Source organism: Ursus arctos, unplaced genomic scaffold (genome assembly GCF_023065955.2).
Source record: "Ursus arctos isolate Adak ecotype North America unplaced genomic scaffold, UrsArc2.0 scaffold_28, whole genome shotgun sequence".
NCBI classification, from domain to species: domain Eukaryota; kingdom Metazoa; phylum Chordata; class Mammalia; order Carnivora; family Ursidae; genus Ursus; species Ursus arctos.
In genome coordinates, this window is record NW_026622963.1 from 38,597,506 (window position 1) to 38,623,874 (window position 26,369).

The following is a 26,369-nucleotide window of genomic DNA, read 5'->3' on the forward strand; positions in this document are numbered from 1 at the left end:
AGAGCCCGCCTCTGTGGCCAGCAGAGCCCGGGCTGGACGGCTCCCCTGCCTGTGAGATTTCTAGAGTTGCTCGCCCACTCCCTGAGCCGGTTTCCCCTGGGAAACGGGCAGGGAGCCCCCCTGGATGTGTTTGGACCTACACCCCCTTGCGCAAAGTGAGCAAAGCACTTTTCCGTGCAAGTCAGTCCCCAGCAGTCCCCCTGGGAGGCCACATTCCTCGTGGGAAATTTCTCTGAAGTCTCCTGCTTCATTTTAAATTTTACATCCAATCTGTGTTCTCGATATCGTGCCCATGTTTGCATGTAAAAATACATATTTATGCCCCACAATCTTCTGGAAAGACTTGCCTTGTTTCTCTAGGGAGGCTGAATCCCAGCTCCACCACTTACTAGCTGGGCGACCTTGGGCCAGTCCCTTACCCTCTCTGGGTGTCCTCATTAGGAAGTCAGGGTCGAGGTGTCTGCCCCACAGCAGAGAGGAGGACGTAAAATGCTGTCAGTCCAAGTGCACGAGCTGGATACAGGCTCGGGACTCCGGGCACAAATGGCAGCAGCACACCCCCCCAACACACGCCTGCAGCCACAAAGCCGGCCAGCGGTGCTCACCTTTGAGCCGCCCTGTGATGTAGAGGAAGCCGTCCGTGTCCAGGCGCCCCATGTCACCCGTGTGCAGCCAGCCATCAGCATCGATGGCCTCCTGCGTCTTGTCCTCCATGTTCAGGTAGCCCATGAAGATGGTGCGGCCCCACAGACAGATCTCCCCAATGCCCTCGGCGTCCTCGTTCACCAGCTTTGCCAGGCAGCCTGGCACCAGCTTGCCGGAGCTGGGGGCAGCCGGAGGGGGCTGGTCAGGCCCCACCCAGGAGCCCCCCCTGGGTCTCCAACCTCTCACTCTTCACCTCCCAACACTTTTGTATTTTAATAGGGAGTTAGAGTGAGAGGTTTTAAGGAGAAGAAAGAAGGGAGAGAGGACAGGTACAGCTTCAAGCTCTGTGATGGGCCGGCACGGGGCAGTCTTTAAGCACAGCGGGGGGGATCCCTCCACGCACCCCAGAGCTGACTGGCCAGTCTGCCTACTGGAGGGCTGGCCCTGTCCTCCCAGCTCCCCCTCCTGCCCCTGGTGACAGCCAGGGACCCGGGCCAGGATGGAGCGGTGGCCCCGGGTGCCAGCCAGGGCAGGCGGGCTCACGCATACCTGTAGAGCCGGTAGTTGCAGGGGCTGGACATGAAGTGGGGGCCCGAGGTCTCGCTGAGGCCGTAGCCCGAATACAGGTGGATGTTCAGGCCGAGGAAGAAGCGCTGTGTCTCGGCGGTCATGGGCGCCGCTCCGTAGAAGCTCTTCCGACACTTGCCCAAGCCCAGCGCCTGGCGGACCTTGGCGAGCACGAGGTACTCCGCCAGCCTGGCCGTGAAGGGCTTCAGGTCGCTGCGGGGAGGGAGAGCGGTCCGCGCAGGCTCGCGCACGCGCACGCATGGGCGCGTGGGTACTGGGCAGGTGCGCGCTGGCCTGGACGTCTGTGAGCGCGCACGCGCAGGTGTGTGCCCCGCGTGCACCGTCCTGAGCCCGAGGTCAACCAGGCGGGGCTGTGCGCAGGTGCGGAGACGGAGGGATGTCTGCCGTATTTGCAGACATGCGTACGCGTCTCACGAGACATGACCTGGTCTCACAGACCCACTAGTGATGGAAAATATTTCTAAGTCGGACGGCCCAGGTGTGTGCCGTGCACCCCCACAGCATTGTGTGGGAGTTCGGAAAGCTGTCCGAAGGCTCTGGGGTCCCCCGGAGAAAGGCTGGGAGAGCGCTCACCACTGGGGCCCCTCCCTGCCCCCTACTGAGTCAGGAAATGCCTCAGGGACTGTGAGGACGGCTGGGGGGGGGGGGTGAACGTCCCCCAGGGGAGCGAGTGAGTCCTGCCAGTTGGAACCCAGAGGTGGGGTGACTGTCTCCTGTGGAGTCTGGGAAGAGGCCTCCAGCCCAGCGCCCGATGGGGCCTCTGCACAGGGGTCCCTGGAAGGAGCCCAGCCCAGCAGGTCCTCGGTCCGTCCTGGCCTGCTGCCCCAGCCCTGCTGCCCCCGGCCTCCTGGCCCCCACTTCCGTACCTGCCGGGGCAGGTGAGGTTCTGCTCCAAGGTCACCGACATGGCCCAGCGCAGCATCTTGCGCCGGATGAAGCCGGACTGAGCCGCCACCTCCTGGATGCGCTCCATGATCTTCTCCCACACCCGAGGCACCCCCATGTGGGACGTGGGCTCCACCTCCCGCAGCGTGTCCACCAGGCTCCCCTGTGCCGCGCCAGAGAGGAAGGCCTGCGGCTCAGTGCGGGGAGGCCCCTTGCACCAGAGTCAGGTGCACACGCCCCACAGGCGTCCTGCACAGAGGTGCGCACATGTCCCACGCTGTCGGCCGCCGCTGGGCAGCCATCCCCGCTGCTCATGCGGCCAGGCGCCCCAAGGCTCCTCGGTCCCCTCCCAGCCCTGGGGGCGGCCACTCCTTCCTCTCTAACCGGCCCATGACCATTCCCCTAAGCAGTGACCCATGTAAGAACGGATGAGGGACCATTTGGGCCAGGAGGTACAGGTGGGGGGAGGTGTGCCGGGGGGGGGGGCATCTGGGAGAGCTCTCCTCATGCTTAAAATAAGCTTCCAAAGAATGGGGGTAGTTGATGAGATTGGGAAGCAGGGCGGGACTGCGACCACTCGTGGCCTTCCTCTGAGGATGACCTATCCTCGATGGCATGTGGCCCCCTTTCCTCTACGTACCGTCAGCCCCTTCTTGCTGGGTCAAGTAGACCATGCTGACTGCAGCGGAGAGAGTTCTGACCAATAAATGCACGGGGGCCCGCACACTCACACGCTCACAGGTGCACGCACAAGGCCCCCACACGAGTGCACACTCGGGTGTGCTTCTGCACACGCACTCGGACCCCCGCTTGGGCAGAGGCAGACTGACCTTTAGGGCGTCAGGCTCGGCAAAGCAGACCTGGGCCCCCCACTGGATGCCCGTCCACAGGTCATAGATCTGGGCGGCGATGTGGCTGAGGGGCAGGTAGCTGACCACCACCTCCTGCTGGACTTCCGCGGGCTGGATGTCGCCGGCCTGGCTGCCATACCGTGCCGTCCACGTGATCTGAAGGACAGGCACATGGGCCCCAGCAGTGTCCCCAGCCTGCCCTGGAAGTTCTCACCCCGGGGCTTTGGCGACCTCTTCGGCAACGCCCCCCACCAGACGTCTCTGCAGGGAGCTCCCGGGACAGCCCTCCCCTCCCCTCCCCGTTCCCTCGCTGGACTGGGTCTGGACCACAGACCCAAGGGCTGTCCTACGGGTCCTGGCCCCCGAGCTGAGGGGCCAGAGGAGCGTCCCCGGGGGCTGCTAGGGCAGGTCCAGTGCCCAGATCCACCTGCAGCCAAGCCCACCCATCTGGGGTCCGTCCTACATTGTCTTGACTCAGCATCACGCCCTTGGGGCTCCCGGTGGTGCCGGAGGTGTAGACCAGTGCGCAGCACTGGTTGGGCTGCTGGGTGGTGATGATGGCGTCCAGGGTCTCCTCGGGCAGCTCCTCCCCCAGCCCCATGAGTTCCTCCATCTGCAGTGGGTGGGAGAGTGCGCGGTCAGCAGGGCGGCTGGACGGGCCCCCTGCCCCACCCCCGTACCCACCGTGTACACGTTGGCCATCTTCTCTGGAGGCGTCTCTCCGTACGTCACCACCGCCTTCAGATGCGGCAGGTTTTTCCAGGTCTGTGTTGGTGGGAAAATAATGGGGTCTCATTAAAAAAAAGTTACCTGCCGAAAAGATCCCCATCTCCAGGGCTTGGTCTGTCTGTCAAGCACTTTGGTCACTGGGTTCCTGGGCTCTGACCTTTGACCCAGCTGGACACTTGCCCCTCTTCATGCATAGCTGTCCCCTCAGGAGAAAACCAAGTGTCCCAGGGCCTGGTTGAACGAAGTATGCCTTATCCCACAACAGAGAACTTTGTAGAAGAGAGAGGGGGAGGGGTACAGAGGGGGGGACAGAGGGTGGAGGGGGACAGACGGGGGAGGGGGACAGAGAGAGAGAGGGGACAGAGAAAGGGAGGGGGAGAAACGGGGAGGGGGACAGAGCAGGGGAGGGGGGAGGGAGAACAGAATTCGGTCATCCTGCTGAGTGCAGGTGACAGAGCGCAGAGTTCAGGGAAGCCACGGTAGCTAGAGTCCACGGGACTGGGCACTATGAGGAGAAACTCAGAAGAGAAAGTTCTAGAACTCTTCTCATCAGGTGCCTGGTGCTCCGGAGTATTTGGCTGAGTACCAGTGTTCACGGCAGCCACCGGGGCTGGAGGACAGGAGCTCATAAGGAGCCAGGACCGTCTGTGGTCTGTGTGTCCGTCAGCCAGCATGCAGGGGCCCCCGGAGGCGTTCAGCGGAGACCCAGAGAGGTCAGATCTGAGCACAGGTGCTAACCCTTGTAAACATGCCCCGAAAGGCCAAACACAAGTCTCGAAGTAAAGTTCAGAGAGAGAGAAACACAGGAAGGACATGGCCGTGGAAGGACACCAAGACACCCAAAATACATGGAATTGGAGTCCCAGGAAATACTTTTTTAAAAATTGAAAAGCAGTCTGAGAAGCTTCCAAATTTGATTATAAATCCACCCATTCAGGACTCGCAATGAACCCCAAGCAGGATAAACACAAAGAAAAACCACAAGACACAACATAACAAATTGCTGGACACCAGCGGTGAAGAAAAAAATCTTAAAAGCAGCCAGAGAAGCAAAGGGACGCTCGCGCGCTGTTGGTGGGAACGCCAGCTGGTGCCGCCGCTCTGGAGACCAGTACGGAGGGTCCTCAGAAAGTTGGGAACAGAGCTGCCCTGCGACCCAGCCATTGCACTACCAGGTATTTACCCCAAAGATACAGACGCAGTGATCTGAAGGGGCATCTGCACCCCAGTGTTCATAGCAGCAACGTCCACAATAGCCAAACTAGGGAAAGAGCCCAGACGTCCATCGAAAGATGAAGGGATAAAGAAGATGTGGTTCATACACACCATGGAATATTACTCAGCCATCAGAACGAAGTAAATCTTACTATTTGCAACAACACGATGGAACTGGAGTGTATTATGCTAAGTAAAATAAGTCAGTCAGAGAAAGACAATTATCTTAATCTGATCTCACTGATATGTGGAATTTAAGAAACAAAACAAACAAGCAAAGAGGAAAGAGAGAGAGAGGTAAACCAAGAAACAGACTCTTTTTGAAAAAGTATGTATTTATCTATCTTAGAGAGAGAGCAAGTGAACTGGGGGAGGGAGAGGGAGAAGCAGGCTCCCCGTTGAGCACAGAGCATGACGCAGGGCTGGATCCGGGGACCCTGAGATCAGGACCTGAGCCCAAACCAAGAGTCGGACACGCTCAGGCGACCGACCAAGCTCCCCAAGCGCCCCCAAAAGAGACTCAGTTCTAAAGAACACAGTGCTGGAGACCAGAGGGGCGGGGTGAGGGGGGGATGGGGAAGGGGAGGAGGGGGGCACCTGTGATGAGTGCTGGGGGTTACACAGAAGTGTCGAATCACCATGTGGCACACCTGAAACTAATCTTGTGGGAAACTGAAACTGTGTATCAAGTACACTGGAACTAAAATAGAAACTTTAAAAGTCAAAAAATAAAAATACATAAAAGTAGCCAGAGAAACAAGATGCCCTATACACACTGAGAGGAACAGAGACACAGGACAATAGACTTCTCATCAGAAACTACATACAGTTGAAAACATTGGATGGAAACTTTAAAGGCTGAAAGAAAAAAAAAAAAAAAAAAGAAATCCTATCAACCCAGAATTTTAAACCACATGAAAGTATCTTTTGAAGAAATGAAAATAAACACGTTTTCAGATATGCATTACAAGAGATGTTGAAGAAAGTCCTTAAGGCAGGAAGATGGTACCAGAAGCCGACTTGCACCTACGGAAGGGGACCAAGAGCGTCAGGAATGGCCCAACGGTGGGTGAATATGGGAGAGAGAATAGGAATGCTTTTAAAATGCCTTGAATGATACTCGACCGTTGAAAACAGTGTAATGCAGGGTTTGTAACCTGTATGGAGGCAGAACAGAGGCGGGGAGGAGGGAGGATGTTGGTGGGGACTCTACGTGCCAAGTTAAAAATGCAAACGGTAGGGACACCTGGGGGGCTCAGTCGGTGAAGGAGAAGCGTCTGCCTTCGGCTCAGGTCATGATCCCAGGGTTCTGGGATCGAGTCCTGCATGGGGCTCCTTGCTCAGCAGGGAGCCTGCTTCTCCCTCTGCCTCTGCTCCCCCTGCTTGTGCTCTCCCTCTCTCTGGCAAATAAAATCTTTAAAATAATGCAAACGGTAAACCGAGAGCAGACAGTAATGTAATAACTAAGTAGCCACTGGAGATAAAATACCGAAAGACAAACCGAAATGCAAATAGAGAACTGAACAGGAAGGAGCTCCGGGAAGAGGGGAAAGGAACAGGGAAGAGATGGTAGAAACAGTCTGCTGGCTGGTCTGCAGACAGTGCTGCTGGGTAGGACAGGAAGACAACTCCGTGCGGCCTCCCAGACGCTGGCCGTGAGCAAGAGGACACAGGCTACGAGCAGCACAATGCAAACATTAATCAGGAGTCTGATCTGAATGCGAGACACAGTAGCTTGGGAACAAGGACAGTTCCTGCGGCCCCTCGGGAACATTCTTCATGACAAAGGGGCTGTTGCATCAAGAGGACGAGGTAGGAGCCTAAGGACGTGTGCTCATAACGGAACTCGAAGGTACGCAACGCAGACGCTGATGGAAGTGAAAGGAGAAATGGACAGACCCACAGTAGTCACGGGCGACTCAGCGCTCCGTGTCTCGGTCTTTGAAGGAACAGGTGCACAGATCAATAAGGAGACAAAAGGCTGAAACACTGCGACACCATCAGCCGCGTGGACGTCACTAACATCCATAGAGCGTTCCACGCAGCCACGGCAGAACGCACCTTCTTTCCAATGAGCCTGGAACGTGCGCCCCGCGGACCGCACTACCCACAGGTGTTTCAGATAGCAAAGAGCCCCAGGTCGGTCGTGAGAGAAGGGTCTTCCTTCGGAGAACGGGCCCAGCTGATGGATTAGAAAACCAACCTTTTGCCACCACTCATGAAATAATTAATTCAGGCAAAGACCGTCCATGGAGAAAGGTTGATGGGGAACGTCGCAGTGGATGGTGGTCCCCCCACACGGGCTGAGGAAGCGGCTCCCTGCAAGCCGTACCCCCCCAGCATCACGTGCCTCTTGAGGCCGTGGGGGATGAAATCCACCTGTGGGGTGTTCGCCCCAGACACGGTTTCATCGGAAATGCATGAAGTCTTTCCCTCTAACAATAAGCACAGAAGTTAGAGGAACAAGTTGAACAACCGGGAGAGGAAGTGGGCGGGTAAGTCCGGAATGTGGGACCCCGCTCAGGATGGCCGACCTAGCTCCTGCAGCGTGTTCTGTTCCTGGCAAAGGTTCTCACCCTGGGTCCGCAGGGGTGTCCACACGGGGGCGGGCCCCACACCCCTCAGGGTCAGGTTGCAGGAGGCCTGGGGTGGGGCCTGAGGATTTGCATTTCTAACAAGTTCCCAGGTAAGGCTGCTGCTGTCCCAGAGCCAAGCAAAGTGGGGTTTTGCTCTGAATGAAAAGACACTTAGGGACCACCACTTGCCCCCTGTGGGCCCATTTAGGCCCCCTTTCAAAGGAACCGACTTTGAATTATTTTAGATGATGACCTGGGGTAAGCATTTCCTAATTCTGGGCCTCAGTCTCTTCAGATGCAACATGGGGCAGGGGACAGTATTAGGCTTCGATCAAGGATCCGTGCAGAGGGCCCGGCAGGATCTATCTCCTGGGAGAGCCAGGGTTCTGGGGCGCCCGCGGGGAGCGGAAGCAAAGGGCCCCTGCCTAGCTGGCGCTTGGAGAACCCCTAACGACAGAGGCCTCAGGCAAAGCTGCCTGGGGGCTGCTGGGTCAGCTCTTGGCTGCATGTCAGGCCAGTGACTCCTTTGCCTCAGAGAACTCTGGGGTCTGCAAAGCCCCCAAACCTGAGGAAATCAGGGCTCACTGAGTCCCGAGGTAGCTGGGCAGGGCAGTGACGGGACATCCCTGCTGGTCACTGCTCTCTAAACACTTGTCCCCTTTCTATTTCGTGAAGGGCCTGAGTGCTTGGGGTGGGGGTGGGGGCGCCGAGGACGGCTCAGGCTCACCTCGGCCTCTCAGAGCAGCTCCTGTGGACCCGATAGTTCGCAGCCCTATCTCCTCCCCAGTCTCAAGCGTGTAAACGACTCAGACGGGTTGGGGACATTCAGAATGAGATCCTGAAAACACATTCCAAAGGCCCCTGCGGGGAGGCAAGGCTGCCCCCTGATTGGGAAGGTGAGCCCATCTGACAAAACTCTAGTCGCCAAACGAAAGCAGGTTCCAAAGTGCCCGTGAGAAAGGGTTTTCGAAAGAATTCAAAATGGCAGGGACGAGGGAGCGCTGCCACAGACTGCAGCCACGCCTCAGAGGGCTGGGGCCCGCGGGCAGGGCAGGCCGCACGTGGGGGGGCCCCTGCTGGAGACTGACCGGGAACGGCGGCAGCACGGCATTCATCCAAGCACAGGCCTGTGGGACCCGCTTCCCCGCCTCGACTCTGGCAGGGGTGGGGGCCCCGGGCCTGTCATGCCTCCCCCTCTAGCCCCAACGCGGCCCGAGCCCCCCATGTTAACCTCTGTTGCTGCTGAGCAATGAGGCCCCCTCACTGACTCTCACTTGGGGTCCGAGCTTCCCTCCGCTGTTGCCACTTTATAGGGAGGGACGGGACGGGACGGTGAGTCAGCCGGCCTGCACCTCTCTGGCCCTCACTTTCCTTGTCTGTAAAATGGGCTTACAAGACCGTTTCTCAGGGCCGCTGTGCTTAGCACCCGAACACTGTCACCACCCCCGAGCTTAGGGTCGCTTCCCCGCGACGTCCCGGCTCCCAGGTCTGCTTCTTCGTGTGTGAAACGCAGACGGGGGTGGGTGAGGTGCCTTTCCGGACCTCCTGTTTTAATAACAACTCCTTTCTTTCTTCGCCTGTGAGCCAACACTTTAGCAATGTAATAATTTGAAAGCACTTACATGGTCCTGCTCTGGGTTGAATTGTGTCCCCAAAAACGACATGTTGAAGCCCGAACCCCAGCGCCCAGAACGTGCTCTTCTCGGGAAACAGGGTCTTCTAAATGATTTAACCTCACATGGCTGCTGTCCTCATGGAAAGGGATTTGGACGCGGAGACGCACATGGGGGCGCGGGGGCCACGTGAAGGGGGAGGCGGAGACGGGGTGCTGCGTCCAGAACACCAGCCTTTGCAAACTGAAGCGGGGGGCCCACAGCCTCACCGAGGGAGCTATTTCAAAACACACTCTGGTCTGGGGTCTCCTTCCAGCGACTCTGCCTCAGAGGTCTGGCGGCAGCCGGAGCCACCCCAGGATTCTGATGGGAGCCAATGGCCAAGCTGGCTTCTTTCTTTAGGCTTGAGGGGGAGACCTCTTCACTAGAGATGAAGGGAGGCGCCTGCCCCAGCCGCCCCTCTGGGCATCCAGGTCCCACGGTCCCACCTTGGGGGCAGGTCGGGAGCTGGGGCCCAGGGAACATCTCCAGAACAAGAGCCAAGCCACCAAGTCAATGCCAGAGGCCTCTGCGAGCATGGAGCCCTCAGGGCCTCGCAGGTGGCAGGTGGCGGGTGCGGCTGGGGCTCAGGGCTGTCCCTCGGCCGCCACACCCTGGCTGTGGTTCCTGTGGGGTGCAGCCGGTCCAGAGGGGTCTTAAGTGAATCCCCCTGCAGAGGAGATCGGCTGGCTCAAGGGGTGCTTTCGAGCTCTTGCTGTGCCCCCGTCTTTAGAAGACTTTACTAGACTTGCAGCCCCCACCCCGTGGCAGCCCCTCCCCTGACTCCGCATTGAAGGTCAGGCTTGAGCGCTCAAGGTGTCCAGGCCCTGGGCCACCCTCGGGTCACACAACCCTGCCACAGGGGGAGGACCCCAGCGTTCGTGGGAGGCAGCGGCCCAGCTGGCGGCCCTAGCCCAAGGCCGTCACCCCGTCCGGGCTTCTGGGTCCTCAGGGTCCCGAGCTGCCCAGTGGTAAGTACCCATTGCCTTGCCTTGTTCTTTGTGTATCTGTGTGTCGTGGGGTTGCTGTGAAGGGTGAGGGGGACCCCAGAAGGAAGGGTGGAAAAGTCCTTTGTAAGCTGGAGGTCCACAGGGACACCTGGCCTCTGGCCCCCGTGCCCGCTTCCCCTGCGCCCCAAACCTTCAGGATCTTCTCCAGCTGCTTCTGTGTATCCAGCACGATGATGTTGGCACGGCTGTCCTGAGCAATGTACTGGCAGGCCTCCGGGGAGCTGGTGGTGTAGATGCCGGTGACAATGCCACTGCAGGAGACCCGGGAGGTTCGTGTCAGAGCGGGTGCAGGGGCCACTCCCTCCGCCCAGCTCCTGCCCTGCCTGCCCGCAGCCCTGCCCCTGGCAGCTGCCATGCCCGGACAGGCAGGGCCAACCGCCAGCTCAGTACCGCTGCCCCAGCAGTGGGGCAGAGGGGTCCCGAGAGGGCCCCTGGGAGGGGATGGGGTCTGGGGAGGGCACGGGGGCCTCCACCTTCTTTCCCCTCTCTGCCCACCTCCGACCCACTGGAGACTGGGCCCCACCCCCAGCCACTCACCCTGCAAATACCGTGCCCACCGCCGAGAAGAACCACTCCGGGGAGTTGAAGCCAAGGATGGCCACGCTGTGTGCCTGCTCCAGGCCGAGCTCCAGGACCAAGGCAGATAGGCCGGGTCAGCGGGCACGGAATGGGGCCTCTCAGTCCCAGCCAGGCCCCCTTCCAGATGGCGGGGGACGCCCCTCCCAGGCTGCACCCCGTGGGAGAACGCCCCAGGGCCCTTGCTGCCCCTCCCGGGGCCTTCCCAGGGAGTCGGGCCCTCCGCCCAGCACAGCAGGCAGCCCAGCCCGTCTGGAATGTGATCACAAGTGAAAACCAGGTGTTGAGTGGCTGGCACGTGGGGAGGGCCACGCACGTACCAGCGGGCCAACGCATGGGAATGGTTTTACAGTTACTCTTTCCAAAGGCTCGCCAGGTCGGGGGTCAGGGAGGAGGCCTACGAGGGCCCAGAGCTAGAAGGTGGGTCTGGGGAGGGAAAGGCTCTGTCTCAAGGGGCCCCTCACCTTCAGGAAGCCCTTGGCAGCTTTTCGGGCCAGCAGGTAGTACTGGGAGTAGGAGATGTGCTCCCACGTGCCCTGACGCTTGAAGCCCAGAGCCCAGAGGTCCCCATACTTGTCCAGGGTCTCAGAGAACATCTGGTGCACAGTGTAGGGAGGCTGTGAGCAGGCGGGGTGGACCCTTGGGCGCACACGTCCATCGGCCCGCGTCGTCCACAGTGTCTCCTCTGAAGGGGAGGGGAGACCACAGCTGGGATCATGCTGGCCTAGGGCCACCCCCTGAGGCCCTGGCCCTCCCGGGGGGCACAGCTCCCAGGCCACGGGTCCCAACAGTGCTTTGGGGGCTGGGCCATGGGTGCTGGCAGACAAGCAAGGGACTGGAGTAGCTGGGGGGCTGCCTGGAGGAGGAGGTCTAAAGGCCCCGGGGATGGGCAAGGCTTAGGGAGGCAGCAAGGAGGTGGAGGCCAGAGACGCCAAGGGCCTAGACCTTTCCTGTCTTCACGCCAGTGGAACCTGCCCCCCAAGGCTGGGCGGTCAGTGGTGTTCAGGCTGCCTCAGAAGAGCAGGGCCATCAGACCTCCAAGTGCTTCGGGGTTCCCACCTTTTCTCTGCCCCCTGAGAACTGGGGACAGGCCCTGCTGGACAGAAGGTCAAAGCAGCAGGGGGAGACCAGCAGCTCGGACCAGCCTGAGAAGGGTCCCAGCCGCAGGGACAACGTTCAGTCCTTCTCGCCAGGCCCCGGGCACCGTGCCGAATCCCTCCCGCGGGGATCCAGTCTGCTCCACGGGGTTGGTGCCTCGGTTTGCAGACGGGGCAGCGGCAGCCCCGGGAGGCCCAAGCCTTTTCCCGGCCCTGCGTGCCTGATGCCATGGCTCACACTTGGGGCACCACGCAGCCTTGAAGTGTCAGGCGACCCACTCTGCGAGCAGTAGGTGGGAACAGATCGACCGTGTCATGGGCGAGACTTTGGGTGCACCACGCACATCTGAGACTGTCCTCGGAGGAAAGGCGAGGATTCTGACCTCAGGGACAACAGGCGGTTCGAAAGAAACGGTATGCATGAAGAACGGGACACACAGCTGGTGTGCAGTAAACGCAAGCTCCCGGTTCTCCGAGTTCTCCAAATTCCCAGGAGGCTTGGACGGGAGGTCTACATCCTTTAGTCCACGGGGCCTCCTTTCCCCGGGCCAGGGCGGTCCTTCCCAGCAGATGACCCGCTGCGGGGAAGGAGGGCTGCGTGGGAGGCCGGGCTGCCCTGCCACCTGCCAGCTGGACCATGTGGGTGGCCACAGCCCACGGATGTCCCTTTGAGGTCGCACCAACCTCAAAACTGTCCTGTGGGATGACCTCATCCCTCCCTCCAGACACTCTTGGGTTGCACGTGGACCCTGAGGTTGGCAGAAGACCCTGGGCTGGGACAGGAAAGCCAGTCCCTCCTTCCAAAGAGGCCACGGAATTTGCCACCCAAAGATGTGGGTGTGAATGCCATCAGCAGTACTTATAAGAGTCAAACATGGAAACCACCAAACACCTGTCCGCTGGTGAACAGAGTCAAGCATGGCACACCCCCAACATGAGTCCGCTTGGACACAGCCGACACGACTACCACGGGCAGAACACGGTGCACTCAGAACCATGTTCGCAGGAAGAAGCCAGAAGCAAACAACGCTAGCGTGTGGGAACCATCCAGAAAAGGCGGATTCGCGCTTGCCTGGGGGTGGGGAGTCACCACACACGGACACCAAGATCTTTTCAGGGTGATGGAAATGTTGTACAGTCAGATCGCAGTGATCTTGGTGCAGCCGTAAAAATTTGCTACAAATAACTGAAAAAGGATTTTTTTCAGTGAAAAATCATCACACTAAAGTGGGTAAATTGGATGCCATACAATGACGCCTGAGTAGAAGAGCTCTGGGGGCGGGGCAACGGGAGGCCCTCTTCCCTTCCCTGGTCCCCCAACCAGAAAAGGTGGATCCTGCCCGTGGCGCATCCCTGGGGGGCACGAGAGGGGAGGGGCTGAGGGAGGGAGAGGCGCATGCACGCTGCATGCTGAGCAGGGAGCCCGAGGCGGGGCTCGACCCCAGGACCCTGAGGCCATGACCTGAGCCGAAGGCAGACGCTTCACTGAGGCTGCTTCTCCCTCCGCCCCTCCCTGCGTGTGTTCTCTCCCTCAGATGAATAAATAAAATCTTTTAAAAAAACTAATGTAAAGATAAATCACCCCCATGAGGCACTCCAGGTCTGCATCCTGGAGACACAGGGCTCTGGCAGTCCTCCTCTGTCTCTCTGTTCTCCGTAAAGAACAATGACCACGTCCCCCTCAAGGGGACGGTAACCGTCCCGAGCCCCACCTCCGCGCCAGGGAGGCCGCAGGGCATGGTGGGAACCTCGGGCCCAGCTCAACTGCAGGGGCGGCTGCCCTGGGCGCTGGCACCCGGCAGGGATGGAAACCAAGGGTTACCCGACATCTGCGTCTGTGTGCAACCACCGTGTTTTTAAATGTTGGCTCACACCTCAAGAAAACGTTATGTGGACCAAATCAAACGGAGCTGTCGAAAATCACCCATCCTTAATTCTGTGGCCCCAGGGAGTCTCTGGCGGTGAAGGGGAGTCGAGCGCCCGGCCCAGCCACTTCCCCAGCCACGCGCTCTCCGACGGCTCGCAGCTTTTGGCCCTTGTTCCAGGCTTTCCAAAGGACAGAGCTCTAGAAGTGGGCTCATTGGCTCAGAAAGAAAACACCTAAGACTTTGCATGGACGTTTTAGACAGAGTTCCTTCATCTGACTTCTGCTCTGCCACGAACAGCGTGGTCCCGCCGACCCTGTGTCCGCTGTCTCACTTGGCAGTGCCCGCACTCCGCGCGCAGGAGGCTAGAGGGGATGGGAAAGAGGAGAACTGCTGGTGGGCCTGCGAGCCTGGCTCCGCTTCGCCCAGCTGCTCTGCCCAGGGAGGAGAGCCAGCCCGGAGGACCGGCGCCCTTCTGCACACCCGCTCCACCGGCAAAGCTGAACCAGCTGGGCCCCTGAGGCCCCAGACCGGCAAAAAAGGCTTTGGTGGGCAAGGGGCCTGCCCGCCGTCCCCGAGGCCCAGTCGCTCTCCTGCCCACAGAGGGCTGCCGTGGTCACGGCTCGCCGTCTGAGTGCCTGCCTGGCACCTGGTGGGCTGTACGTACCTTGTCCACAGCCCCCGTGACGGCACAGCTGACCCTCTGAGAAACAGGGAGGCAAGTTGCCTGAGCGGCTGGAAGCAGGGCTGGGATTCCCACCCACGGTCCGTCTCCCAGGCCCACACTGGCCCCAGCGCCCGTGTCTCCTTCAGGAAAGGACTGTTCTGCCTCCTGCCCAAAGCCTGGGGGGAGCTCAGGAGCATTGACCTTGGGCAGCGGCCACCACCGCCTCTTCCCACATTCCAGGGCTCCCAGAGAACCTTTTTGGAACCACAGTGTGGTGTCCACACCGTGGCCTCTAAGCAAGACCCTCTGTGACCTCAGCACGTACCCCTCCAGCCAGCCTGAGCGGCCCTCGGTCCCCTCTGCCCCCACCCTGTGCCTTGGCCCGAGCTGTGTCTCTGCCTTGGACTCACTCCAGCCACGCTGCTCTCCTGCACTTCTGGTTCCAAGTACCACCCCTCCCTGAAGGTTGGAGCCAGGCCTCGCTGAGGGTCAAGCCTCTCCCACAGCTGGAGGCTCTTGGAAGCAGGTGTGACTCCTTCCTGGGGTCCGAGTGCGGAAGCCCAGCCCGGAGCGGCGGTCAGGGGGCCTTTAGGGAAGAATGAGCTAGCTTCTGTCCCATCCCTGTCCCAGGGCGGCTGGACTGAACCACCATGTGTCTAGGAGACCCAGGCCTCCTGCTTTCCCTTCTCCGGCTCACCAGCATAGCCTGACAGTGAGCAGGTCACCTTCCTTCCCAAGTATGGAGAGGGGCTGGCCCACCGAGTAGGTGTCTGCCGAACCTCCGCCCTGCCTGCCTGGGAGCCCGGCTCAGTATCCTTCCGCCCGAGCCTGCCACAGCTCAGGGGCCTGGGCCTCTGGGCTTGGGGCCTGAACGAAGGGAAGACAGATGAATCTCCAAGCCTGGGGGGCCTCGCTCTCCCCTTTGTCTTCTCACGTCCATGTAGGCCCACCTTTGGGCCTTTGCTCACGCCGCTCCCTCTCCCGACCTCACCTGTGTCTGAAGAGGAGAAATCTCTGGACGATGAGTTAGAAACCCCGTTTTCCACTATCGGCAAGGTGGGCAGAGCGGTCGGAAGGGCTGGCTGGCCCACAACTCGCTGAGCCTCGCGCGCGGCCCTGCCCCCTGGCCGCAGGAACAGGCCGAGCCTCACGCCCTGGCCCCGCGCACGGGGTCACGTACGGGGTCACGTGCGGGGCACGGTGCGGTGGGAGCCTCTCTCTCGCCGTCTGAGCGGGACTGGCGGGGAACGTGTGGCAGAGGCCACGGCAGGGCGGGGAGCCTAGAGAAGCGGGTGGCGGGCTGAGTGTGCGCGAGCGCAGGCAGCCACGGGAGTCCACTGCTTCCCATGCCCCGGCCGCGCCCCAGCGTCTGTTCTTGCCCGCCCTCCCTCCGCCTGCGCTCCGCGCCCCCCGCCCCTGCCCCCTGCCCGGGGCCTCTCCCAGGCCAAGCGTGAAGCAGCCGAGATGTCACCGGCGCGGCCGACCACGCTCACGACGGGCCGGGGGGCTGCGCGGCGGGGGGGCGAGTCGGTACGACCTTGCCGGGGGCAAGCAGCCAGATGGACCAAAGGGCTTGGAAAGGGGGCCCCTTGGAGCAGCCAGCGCCCCTGCAGGCAGAGCCCATGGGAACGGAGCAGAGCCCGGAGACCCCTCCGCACGGCCCTGCTTCCCTGAGCAAGGCCACTGGAAACGACCAGCGTCCCAACGGGGGGCGGTAACTGCATGGGGGGAGCCTCGCTGTGGATGCGAAGTCCTCCGAAAACCCAGCGCCAAGGAAACGCCCGCGGCGCGACACCCGTGGGGCGCGGCGTGGGCGCGCGGGCCGAGCGGAAGCCCCTGCGCCTGGGACCCCAGTGCGGGCCGGCACCGCGCCGCTGCCCAGACCCTCCTTCCTTCGCTCCGACAGACGCAGCCCCTGCAGCCGCGGCGCCCGCAGCCGACGTGCGCCAACAGCAGAGCGAAACCACGCCGTGCGCCCTTCGGGGATACGCGTGGGGGCTTCAGCGGTTGGGGGGAGGCATCCCTGAGAGGGGCCGGGAATTCCCACACACGGCACGTGGGCGTGAGGGGGCTTCCTTACGAGGGGGTGGGGATGGCCAAGGTCGCAGCAGGTCAGCCAACAGTGGACCAGACCTCAGTCGGTCCTGGCAGCCGAGTGGGGTCTAGGGGTGGGGATCCACGCCGTTCCCTTGGGGATGGCGTTGGGGGAGGAGCCTGACCCTCTTCCAGACCCAAGCAGGGGGGAGGGCCCGTGAGCTGGGGGTGCCCCGCGGCTCCGAGGGTGGCTCCTGGGGCAACCGCAGAGACATAGAAATCAGGATGGGGTGCCAGGCCTTAAAGTTGTCGCCGTCCCCCCACCCTGACGTTCAACAGGGACGCAGGTCCGCCGTGCCCAACCAGGTTCAGGGCTCCAGTAGCAGCCAAGAACACTGCCAGGACCCAGCCAAGCTCCCTGTCATCCAGGAAGGCACCCACGACCCCAACCCAGCCAGCAGACAGTCTGCAGCCAACAACCAACCCCCCAGAGCACACGAGAGAATGCCGGCTGAGTGCCCAGGGTGGCCCGGCCCCCCTCTCCTCTCCTTCTCTTGCTCACGTGGCCACTGGTCTTGGCCTGACCCTGGCCTGGGTCTTATCAATCGCCCATTATGCTGGGGGCGGCCAGGCAGGCTGGGAGCTGCTGTCCTTGGGGCTCTGGGATAAAGGCTTCTGAATAGCAGAGGAAATCAGTCTCAATTGGCTGGAAGGAGAAAAAACGGGGGTGAGGCTGGTGGGGTGAGGAGAAGCGCGGAGGCGTTTACTGCGCCTGTGGGAATGGCTGAGAACGAGCGTATTGTACAGTTGGAGGGATGCATGGGCCTGGGGTAGCGGGGGCCTGGGACAGGTCTGCCTCCAAGCTGCTCCTCCCAGCGCCGGACCCTGAAGCCCCCGCTGCACGGGCCAGCCTGGACGGGGGCCAGGACGCTCCCCCTGCGCACAGGGACCCTTTGCTGCGGCCCTTGGACACTGCTCAGACCTGTGCCAGGCACTCGTGGGGATATTTAAGGGAGAGGCCATGCTGGCCTCAGAACACAACTCAAGATAAGGACAAGGCCTGCCTGGGACAGAAGAGTTTGTCTAGACCTTGTACGGAACGTACGAGAATGTGATTTTGGCCCCACTGTGGCCGAGGTGGGAGAGACCCCCTTCACGAGCTGGCCACTCACCAGCCTTCTTGCCTGAGGGTTCGGAGCTCTGGGTTGTGGCCATGAGCAGAGAAAGCTTGGCAGAACCCCGTGCTCCCTGGGGCTCAGTTACCCAATCTGAATTACAATCGGGAGGGACAGGACGGTCTCTGTGGGCCCCCCCGGGGTCACCGTTTCAGCTTTTGTGTTCTACCGCCAGGATTCCACTTGTCCTGGACCATGGACGTGGGGGCGCAGAGATGGGCTTTACCCGCCCTGTGGTGGGCATGCGCAGGAACCACACGGGGGACGCTGAGGCGGTCTCCACCCACCCCGCAGAGCTCAAGGCGGTTTTCGTGTCATTTTGGGCAGGAGCCCAGCCTCCTGGACCCTCCCTTGTACACATACCGTGTCAGCACCCCGAGGGGAAGACAGGAGCAGCTCTGGGCGTGGACAGATATATAATCAGCCCCCCCCTCACAACCCCGGGGCAGCTGCTCTTTCCGCCCACGGGGCCTGTCCTCGGGCTTTAATAAAACCACCAATGTGCACCAGAGACGTCCCAAGACTTCTTTCTTGGCCGTGGGCTCTGGACCCCACTGACCTCCCCTGCATTCCAAAACTCCATCAGAGCAACTCTGGGCCCAGATAAAGCATCTAACACACACTCAACGGAGCTGGACATTTGATTAGGAGAAGTCTGTACGGGGGTCCCCACTTCTTTTGGCGGGCAGGCTGGGGTTCCCACTTGTTTCCACTTCTCAGGTGAGCTGACTACACGGATCTCGCCTGTCCTCCCTTCCCCATGCCCACCAGAGGCTAAAGGGACAGCAGGGCCTCTGCCTCCCACTGTCACCACCCTGCTCCCCAGCCTCAGGCTGTGAGCGCCCCAGGACAAGCGTGGTATCTGTCTCCTTCCAGCCAGAGAGCAGCCGTGCCCTTGAAGCATTTGGGAAGGGTGGGAGTGAGGGACAGAGAGAGGTCCTGTGCAGCCCTTGACCCAACTGTGGGCCCCATGGGGCTAGAAACCCCAGCCTCAGAGCTCCCCGGTGGGTGTGGGAGTCGGCGAGGAAGAGTGGGCGTGGGGAACAGGCCCTGGCCGGCCCCTCCCCCAGCCCCAGCCGCAGCTGCTGCTCTCTGGGGATCCCCTCCCCTTCCCCGCGGTCTTGGCCTTGCCCTGTTCCAGCTGGGGTCCATGCTCAGCTAGAAAAAGCTAGAAAGAAATGTGTCTCCAGGGCCTGGCACAAGACTGCCTTTGTGTGGAGGTTAGATTCTGGGAGCTCTGTGGCCCGATTCAGCGGCCTGCCCCCTAGCTCAGGGCCTGGCCTGGGGACAGGAGCTCAAGGACCCTCGAGCTTCTGGGAACCCAAGGAGGCTCACAGGTGGGTGCTGATGGCTGAAGGCAAGACCCCCAGAGCTCCCCAGAGGGGCTGCCAGCTCAGCGGTTAGCTGGAGGGCAGGCGGGGACCACGCTGCTACCCAGGGCCCAGAGCGGCAGCGTGGCCGGTGAGGAGCTCCACTCCCCGCCAGCGGTGTGAGTGAGACAATCACAGAACCTCTCTGAGCTCGGTTTCCTCCGTCACAGGGGAGCGGGAGAGCGCCTACCCCCGTGCTGCCCTGAGAGGACATGAGACTGTGAACCCCTCAGCACAAACCTAGCTTGCGCTAAATGTCCTTCAGGGCGGCCGTGTGGGGAAGGAGGCTTGAATCCCTCACGGCCCTGCAGCCCCTCCCTACAGCCTGCCACCGGGACAGGTGCCTTCTCCCGGCCCTACAGACGGCGCTTCGGGACAGGGCAGCCGCAAGACTCCTTCCCACCTCCTTCCCCGCGGAGCCTGGAGCCCGGGCTCCCGGACTTGCTGGGGAGTCTCGAGAGAAAGGCTGCCCAGCCCCGGCACCAGGCTGGCACGTGGCGGGCGCTCGGTCCCTGCCGGACTCAGATCTTACTGCGGCCGCGCCCCAGAAGCCCCGGGGCTGTACGGGAGAGGCTGGGCAGAGCATGACCCTCACGCCAGCACTGCAGGGCTCACGGCAGGGCCGACGTCCCCAGAGGCAGCTCTGCCACGTGCCTGCTGACAGCAGTGGTGCCAAGAAGCTCAGCCCGGGAGAGGAGCAGCGAGTCTGAGGGCGGCACCAGCCCTGCCAGGGGAGGTGATTGGCACTTGCTCCCCGGGGAGCCAGGCAGCCTGGGGTGCCCCAGGAGCCTGCCCTCCCTACGCCTTGTGGCGTCTCTTCTAGCAGGCACGGTGACTTTTGCCCTGACGCTGCCTCTGTCCTCCGACCAGGAAAGCCAGGTCAGAAGACATCTGGGGGAAGAGGCCTGGGCCTCCCCTCCACCTGTTGCCGGCTCTGCCCGCCCCTCGGCCCGCAGGGACCCAAAGAAACGGCTTCCCCCGCTGGCTCCGCTTCGAACCCTACCGAATCCCGTACCCAGTCTAACCACGAGGAAGACAGCGAAGGACATTGTGCAAAAGACACGCTGAGTTCAAACACTTCCACCCAAACACCCAAGTGAGGGGGCGTCTCGGGATTACGCCTGGCTGCTCCCAGGAGCTTGCGGCTGGGCGAGTCCGCAGCGGGGGACCCGCACCCCAGGGGCAGGTGACAGGATGTACCACCCCCAGGACAGGCAGACCCAGGACGCAGTGACCTCTGCACCAGGCACTTGCCGTCTCCGTGTTTGACCTGTGCTGTTGGTACAATGTTGTCAGACAGCCAATAAAAATGAATGAAGCTGCGCGGCTACTATCATTCCGGTGACTCTTCGGTGTGGATGATAGCTCTGCCCGGGGCAGCTGTCTGACGGCGAAGGTCTCTGCAAGCCTCCCACACACATGCCCACTTCCGGCCCCCTGCCGGCCCCTAGCCCCAGGCAACCAGGCTGGGCGCTCCCGGCCTTGCCTCCCGGTCTCCCGGGGCCTCTACCGGTCCAGGGGCCCTGGCTGCCTCCCTGCCTCCATCCTCCCCACCACTCACTCCTTCCCTCATGCCTGGCCCTGACGTGGCCATAAGGAAAGGGGTGCGGTGGGGGCCCCTGGGGCTGTGGCGACCAGCGGGGACTTCCACCTGCTCCGGTGTGCTGTGGCTTCCCCGGCTCGCCTCTGCCCGGGTGCTGCCCGCGGCCCTCCAGCACCCCGGCACAACCCGCAGACTCACGGCGGCTCACCTGACCCATCCGGCGGGGCGTCCTTGTCCTTGTCCTTCTCTGGGAGCGAGAGCGTGAGGTCATGGCTTAGGGACTCTTTGGAGGGCGTCTGCCCATCAGTCAGGGAGCTGGCAGGGAGGGGAGAGACCACGTGAGACCCTCGGGCCCGGCCTGGCTTCCCGATGCTGGCCGGCACACACCTGAGCCCCCTCCCGGTGGGGGTCAGGGGACGAGACCTCAGCAGCTGCAGGGCTAATGTCGCCCCCACCCAGCCTCTCCCTGCAGGTTCTCAGAGCTCAGCCCTGCTCTGCTCTAGGTTGTCGTGTGACTCTGGGCAGGTGCACAGCTCTCTCTGGACTCAGTGTTCCCATCTGGACAAGGAAAGGCTTGGGGGTCCAGCACTGGCCGATTCTGGGCCAATTCAGGGGAGCCCCGCCTCCTCACTCCCCACACCCACTGGGCCTCAGGCATTGCAAACAGTCATGCTTAGAAGCTCAGAGCGCAGCTGAGGACATTCCAGGGGCTCCCACACGTCCCACGCAGGCCCCAGGTGAGGACCTCCCCTTCCCAAGGGTGCCTGTGGGGGGGCCCCAGCCTACTCCCCCACGGAGGACAGGCATGGGGCCAGAGAGATCCGGGGCTCAGGCCATCCGCCTTCACCCCTGGTCCAGATCCTCCTTGCTTCCCTGGTGTGGTGGCCCTGGACAATAGTTCTCCTTTTCCAGCCAGATAGCCCAAGGGGTTAGGGGTCTCTATTGTCAACCATTCCTCCTCAGGGTTCAATTGGCCAGACCTCAACGTCCTGGGTGATGAGCGGATGGAGTTCAGTACACGCACCAGGGTCAAGCAGGACTACAGCCTTCCACAACTCCAGGGGCATATTTCACACTCCTCAGTATGTAAACAGAGCCTACTGGAGTTGTGCAGTGTGCAACCTGTGCAGCTGGTCGTGGCAGCCCCGAGGGTAGGACCCTGGCTCCAGGGAGTCCCGTCCATCTCGTCTCTCAGGGTGGGGCTAGTCCCATCCCTGCCCACTTCCCAGACTGTTGGGCCAGTTACCTGCTTGTCACATTCGGCCTTACTCCTTGCTGGTACCGCAGGTTCAAACTAAGTTTGCGAGCGCACCCAGGCCCACCTGGCGGCAGTCTGCTTAAGAACCTGAGATAGGTTTTAAAGTGAAAGACGTCAGGAGGTTATGAAGGGAGGGGCCTGGGGAGAAGGGGGATGCGCGGGGGCCAAGTTGGTCCCCTTCTTGGGAACTTTGTGAGCAAGGCCCCTCAGTCTGGAGCGAGGGGTCCCTGTGCCAGGCAGAGAGTTCTGAGCGTGTGGGACTTGTCCTGCTGACTTTGGGTCATTGGCCACCACCATTACCCGCTTGGGTTGTAGAGTGGACGCTGCGTCTGCTTTGCAAAAGAGACAACCGTGTTGGTACCAAATGTCCCCAGAGCTCTGGACGCAGATAATGCCATCAGTGGGCGAATGCGGGACACGCACACACACGGGCCGAGGGTCCCCCACTGGGAGTCCCTGAGCGGGGCTGGTGAACTTGGTGCAGCGTCCACACCCTCCTGGCCGCGTCCTCAAAGGACGAGTGAGGCCAGCTGCAGGGCAAACCCGGCACCCACAGCAGCCTGGCCCCGGAGTCGAGCCGCCAGCCCCAGACGAGCGGGGGCGGTCGCAGGCTGTGACGGCCGCTGTCGCACGGCTTCCTCACAGGCGAGTCTGCTTTAACCCCCATCAAAAGGTACAGGCAGGGGCGCCTGGGTGGCGCAGTCGTTAAGCGTGTGCCTTCGGCTCAGGGCGTGATCCCGGCGTTCTGGGATCGAGCCCCACATCAGGCTCCTTCCTAGGAGCCTGCTTCTTCCTCTCCCACTCCCCCTGCTTGTGTTCCCTCCCTCGCTGGCTGTCTCTGTCGAATAAATAAAATCTTAAAAAAAAAAAGGTACAGGCAGCATTTCCCGCACCCGATAAAAGCGTGTGTATGCTGCTTCTGGTTTCAAAATAGCTGTGTACGCACGAAACGGGAAGACAGCTGCGCAAGGACGCGGGGGCCAAGCGAGCTCATCCCGCGTGGAAACTTCTGTGTGTGGGGGGGGGCTTCCCCGAGCTCCTGGCACCCCCGCGCATGGGCCAGGCTCTGGGGGCTCAGATGCGCTGCTGTCCATCCCCCGTCCTGCAGGATGCGGGATGCCTCGTTAAGAGAGGCCAACGCCCAGTTTTCCAGGCGAGGAAGGGGTGCTCTTGCCCTGGCCCGAGCTCGGCCCGGAAGGGGACGGCACCCTCGCCCGCCGTCTGAAACAGACTTCACGGGACCTCCCTGTGACGTGGAAGCTCCTGCAGGTCCTAATGAGGGACAGACATCCTGGCCCAGCTCGTGACGCAGAAGGGAAGGGGGCCACGCTGGTGGTGCCGGGGCCTGTGCCCTCCCTGCGTGGCTGCTGCCCCATGTCTGGGTGGGGGGTGCCGGGCCGTAGCTTCAGGGCTCACCCTCACCCATGCTCCTGCCACTGCAGGGCTGGCCTCCAGCCACATACCCGCCCCCACTTTGCTGGCCTCTCTGCAGCGGCCGGGGGCTGAGAGAGCGAAGCTGGACCCGCCAGCCTCTTCCACCTGGGGAGTGAGCCTGGGGACCGGGCTTCCAGTGTTCTCCGAGGGGAGCCGCCCTGACTGCTCTGACCCCTCCCACAAACGGGGGCCCCTCGGACTCCTGCTGTGGCTCTGGGCGGCCCCGTGGGCTGGCAAGGGACCGGCAGGCGAGGCGGGACCACCATGGTCACGACCAGCGCCTGTCCAAGGGCATGAGTACAGTTCTTCCGGAAAACTAGACCTCTCCTGCTTGCACACACCCCATAAGCACCTTGCCTTACTCGTCTTGCACAGAAACCAAATGTCCTTAGCACCTGCCCGGTCTCTCGGGGAGCGAGGAAGCTCTTGAAGGGCGTGTGCGTGAGAGTATATGGTGAGGGGTGTGGGACGGGTGGAGGGGCTGGGGAGCCTGCACTCCCTCTCTTAACCATCTCTGGTCAGTTGGTCTCTCCTTTGTCCTCCTGTCTTGCCGGAGGAGCTGAAGGGAACCATTTGAACATAGGCCCTACTGAGCCTCATTTAGCTCCTCCTTCAGGAAGCCCTTGGGGATTCTCCCCAACACCTTCTCACTCTCAAGGCCTTTGGACACTCCGGTTTGGGCCTTGAAGGCCACACGCGGCTTGGAAGCTGCATGAGTCTGTCTGTCCTCTGGCCCTGAGATGCACTAAGGCGCACAGTGGCAGCCCAGGAAGCGTCCTCCTCAAGTTGTCACCACGTGTGTGACCCACAGGCCGAGAGGAGCCCTCGTTTTCCATGGGAGCCCCTCCTGGATGGGGGGGTCCATCTCCTGGTTATTTTGTGTCTTTCTTCCCTTTCTGCCTTCGACAGCCAGGCCCTGTGCCGTATGCAGTAGGTGCTCAGTAAATGTGAGGCTCACCCAAATTGGTCCGTCTGGTTTGACTCCACTAGCTGTGTGACCCCGGGCAAGTCACCGTACCTCTCTGAGCGTCAGCCCTGTGTCTGTGGTGAGGATGCAGGACACCTGCCGCGAGCTTAGGGCTCCGCGGCTCTCGCGTATTGCCGGGGGCTGTCATGGACTTTCGGGGAGTAAGGAGAAGGAAGCTCTTCGGTACGATGGGGAGGGTGACTCAGTGGAATGAAAACCCCCAAACCCAAGACGGGGGGCCCGGGTGCCGTGCGGCCCGGGTACGCTCCCTGGGAGGAGGGCGGGGTCCTCGTTCCTTACACGGTCCTCAGGACGGAGCTGGCACACCTGAGCAGGAGCGTCTCCGGCATGGTCCCCGTGGGGCGGCCGCGCCCCTCGAGCTCACCCAGGAGAGAGTGGGGACCTCAGGGAACACATCAGCCCCAGAGAGGCCCCGCTCCACCAAACCGGCCTGCAACAGAGACACAGCGTGCGTCACGGCCCACGGCCGGGCTGGGCGAGGGCGCGGGTGCCCTCCTTGCTGGGCAGGACTCACCGGCTCCTGCGCTGGGCACCTGACTCTAATTTACTGCCTGCTGAGCCCACACATCCGGTCACAACAAGAACAACACAGACTCTCCTCGGGCTCCCGTTTCTATTCCCCGGGCCAGGCGGCGCGTACCAGGATGAGCAGACCAGCCAGACCCCCAGGACTCCTGCCCTGCCCACCCCTGAGCCCCCGGCTGCCCTCCCTGTTCCTTCCTCCAGTTCTGGCCTCTCTCCGCCCAGGGTGCCAAGGGGACACCCTAACCCTGGAGCACAGCAGAGGATCCCCAGTGCAGGGCGTTGCCCAGACATTCCCCGAGTCCTGAAGGCCCCAGCTGGGAGAGGAGCAGCCCCTCCTCCAGATCCCACTGTCCCTGCCATACCGGCTGGAGCGGGCCGTGCCGGCAGCCCGCCCGGGAGCTGCTTGCTCACGGGCCTCTCTGATCCCGGCACTCGGGGGCCCACGCCCCTCACTTCTGCTTGGTCCACATGGCCTGTCTCACCTCCAAGATCGGACCCCTGCAGCTCTCTCAGGATCCCAGGTTCCTGGCCGAAGACCCCACGGAGGCAGAGTGGACGCCCGGCAGGGCCGGGTCCGGCCGCACAGGTGCTCACCTGCCTGCCCCGTGCGGAGGCAGGGACAGGGCTCTGCGTTCCCTGCGCGTCGTCGGCTGAGACACCGGAGTGTGGGAGCCCGTGCTGCCCGGGCCCCAGGTAATGAGGCGGTGCGGCTGGGTGTGCGCGGGGACCCGCCCTGGCGTGCCCCGGGGCCGTGGGTGAGGTGGCCCCGGACACCTCTGACCCACCTGGCACTGTCCCAGCTGCCCACCTGCGAGCCTCACATAAGAGGGTGGGGAGCAGGAGAGGAAGGGGGACCCGGCCACGTGGGCTGGGAGGCGGTCTGCTGGCTGCCATCCTTGGCAGGGCTGCGGGAGGACGCGGCCCTGCGCCGGGCGTGCACCTGAAGCCAGTCTGGGCCCCAGCGGCGGGTGGGGCTTGACTTCTGGTTCGGTTTTGACTTTTTAACTTTTGTTTACTAAGTGCACCAGTCGTGCCAAGCACCTTAGGTGTGCAGGCTCCTTGCACGCTCTCCCCAGCCCCGCATGGAGGGTTCAGTCAGAGCTCCACGCTCCAGGTGAGGCAGCAGAGAGGTCCGGAGAGCTTGAGACTGGTTGGGCACCGCGTGCCCGGGAAGAGGCAGAGCGGGGTCCGGATCCCAGGTCTCCGTGACCCGCTCCGGAACCAGGACACTGCGCACACTGGATCGACCCATTATCTGCACCATAAAACAGCCAACTGTTCTCTCCCCCCGCCTCTGGAGAGCCCCCGTCCACGGCAACAAATGTCCCTGCCCCTTGCCCTTTGCCCTCTCGTGCCCCCTCCACTTCCCGCCCCCCCGGGACTTGGCAGGATGGTGGCATCACACCCAAACCTTCTAACACCAGGGTCCTTGCTCCTTGGAAACCCCTCCCGGCGGCCCCTCCCACCCCTTAGTGGTCACTCGCAAGCCACAACGTCAGGATCTGGACTGTCTCTGGGGGAGGTGAAGACACGCAGGGCCCTGCTGGGCGTTCAGGGGCAATTGTAAGTCCCGTCTGAAGGCCCAGGGGCAGGACGCGGCCTTGTTCCAAGGCCCTGAACCCAGTCAGATGGCAGAGACCCCCCCGACTACCCCAGGAAGCTGGTAGGTCCATACCAGTGCACCCA

At 62.0% G+C, this 26,369-nt stretch overlaps 1 protein-coding gene across 1 annotated transcript in view; it reads right to left on the reverse strand.

The window, feature by feature from the left end:
* Positions 1-25,935, reverse strand: part of ACSBG1 (acyl-CoA synthetase bubblegum family member 1) — a 32,721-nt gene extending 6,786 nt beyond the window's left edge. The window contains exons 1-13 of the mRNA XM_057303722.1: positions 25,747-25,935; positions 24,523-24,588; positions 23,761-23,915; positions 20,687-20,865; positions 11,192-11,412; positions 10,689-10,777; positions 10,282-10,402; positions 3,654-3,734; positions 3,433-3,582; positions 2,949-3,125; positions 2,100-2,281; positions 1,195-1,425; positions 606-823 (exon numbers count right to left, since the gene is read on the reverse strand). Coding sequence (XP_057159705.1) covers positions 606-823; positions 1,195-1,425; positions 2,100-2,281; positions 2,949-3,125; positions 3,433-3,582; positions 3,654-3,734; positions 10,282-10,402; positions 10,689-10,777; positions 11,192-11,412; positions 20,687-20,865; positions 23,761-23,915; positions 24,523-24,588; positions 25,747-25,935 — 2,059 coding nt within the window. The remainder of the gene's footprint in view (positions 1-605; positions 824-1,194; positions 1,426-2,099; positions 2,282-2,948; positions 3,126-3,432; positions 3,583-3,653; positions 3,735-10,281; positions 10,403-10,688; positions 10,778-11,191; positions 11,413-20,686; positions 20,866-23,760; positions 23,916-24,522; positions 24,589-25,746) is intronic.
* Between the last annotated feature and the right edge of the window lie 434 nt (positions 25,936-26,369).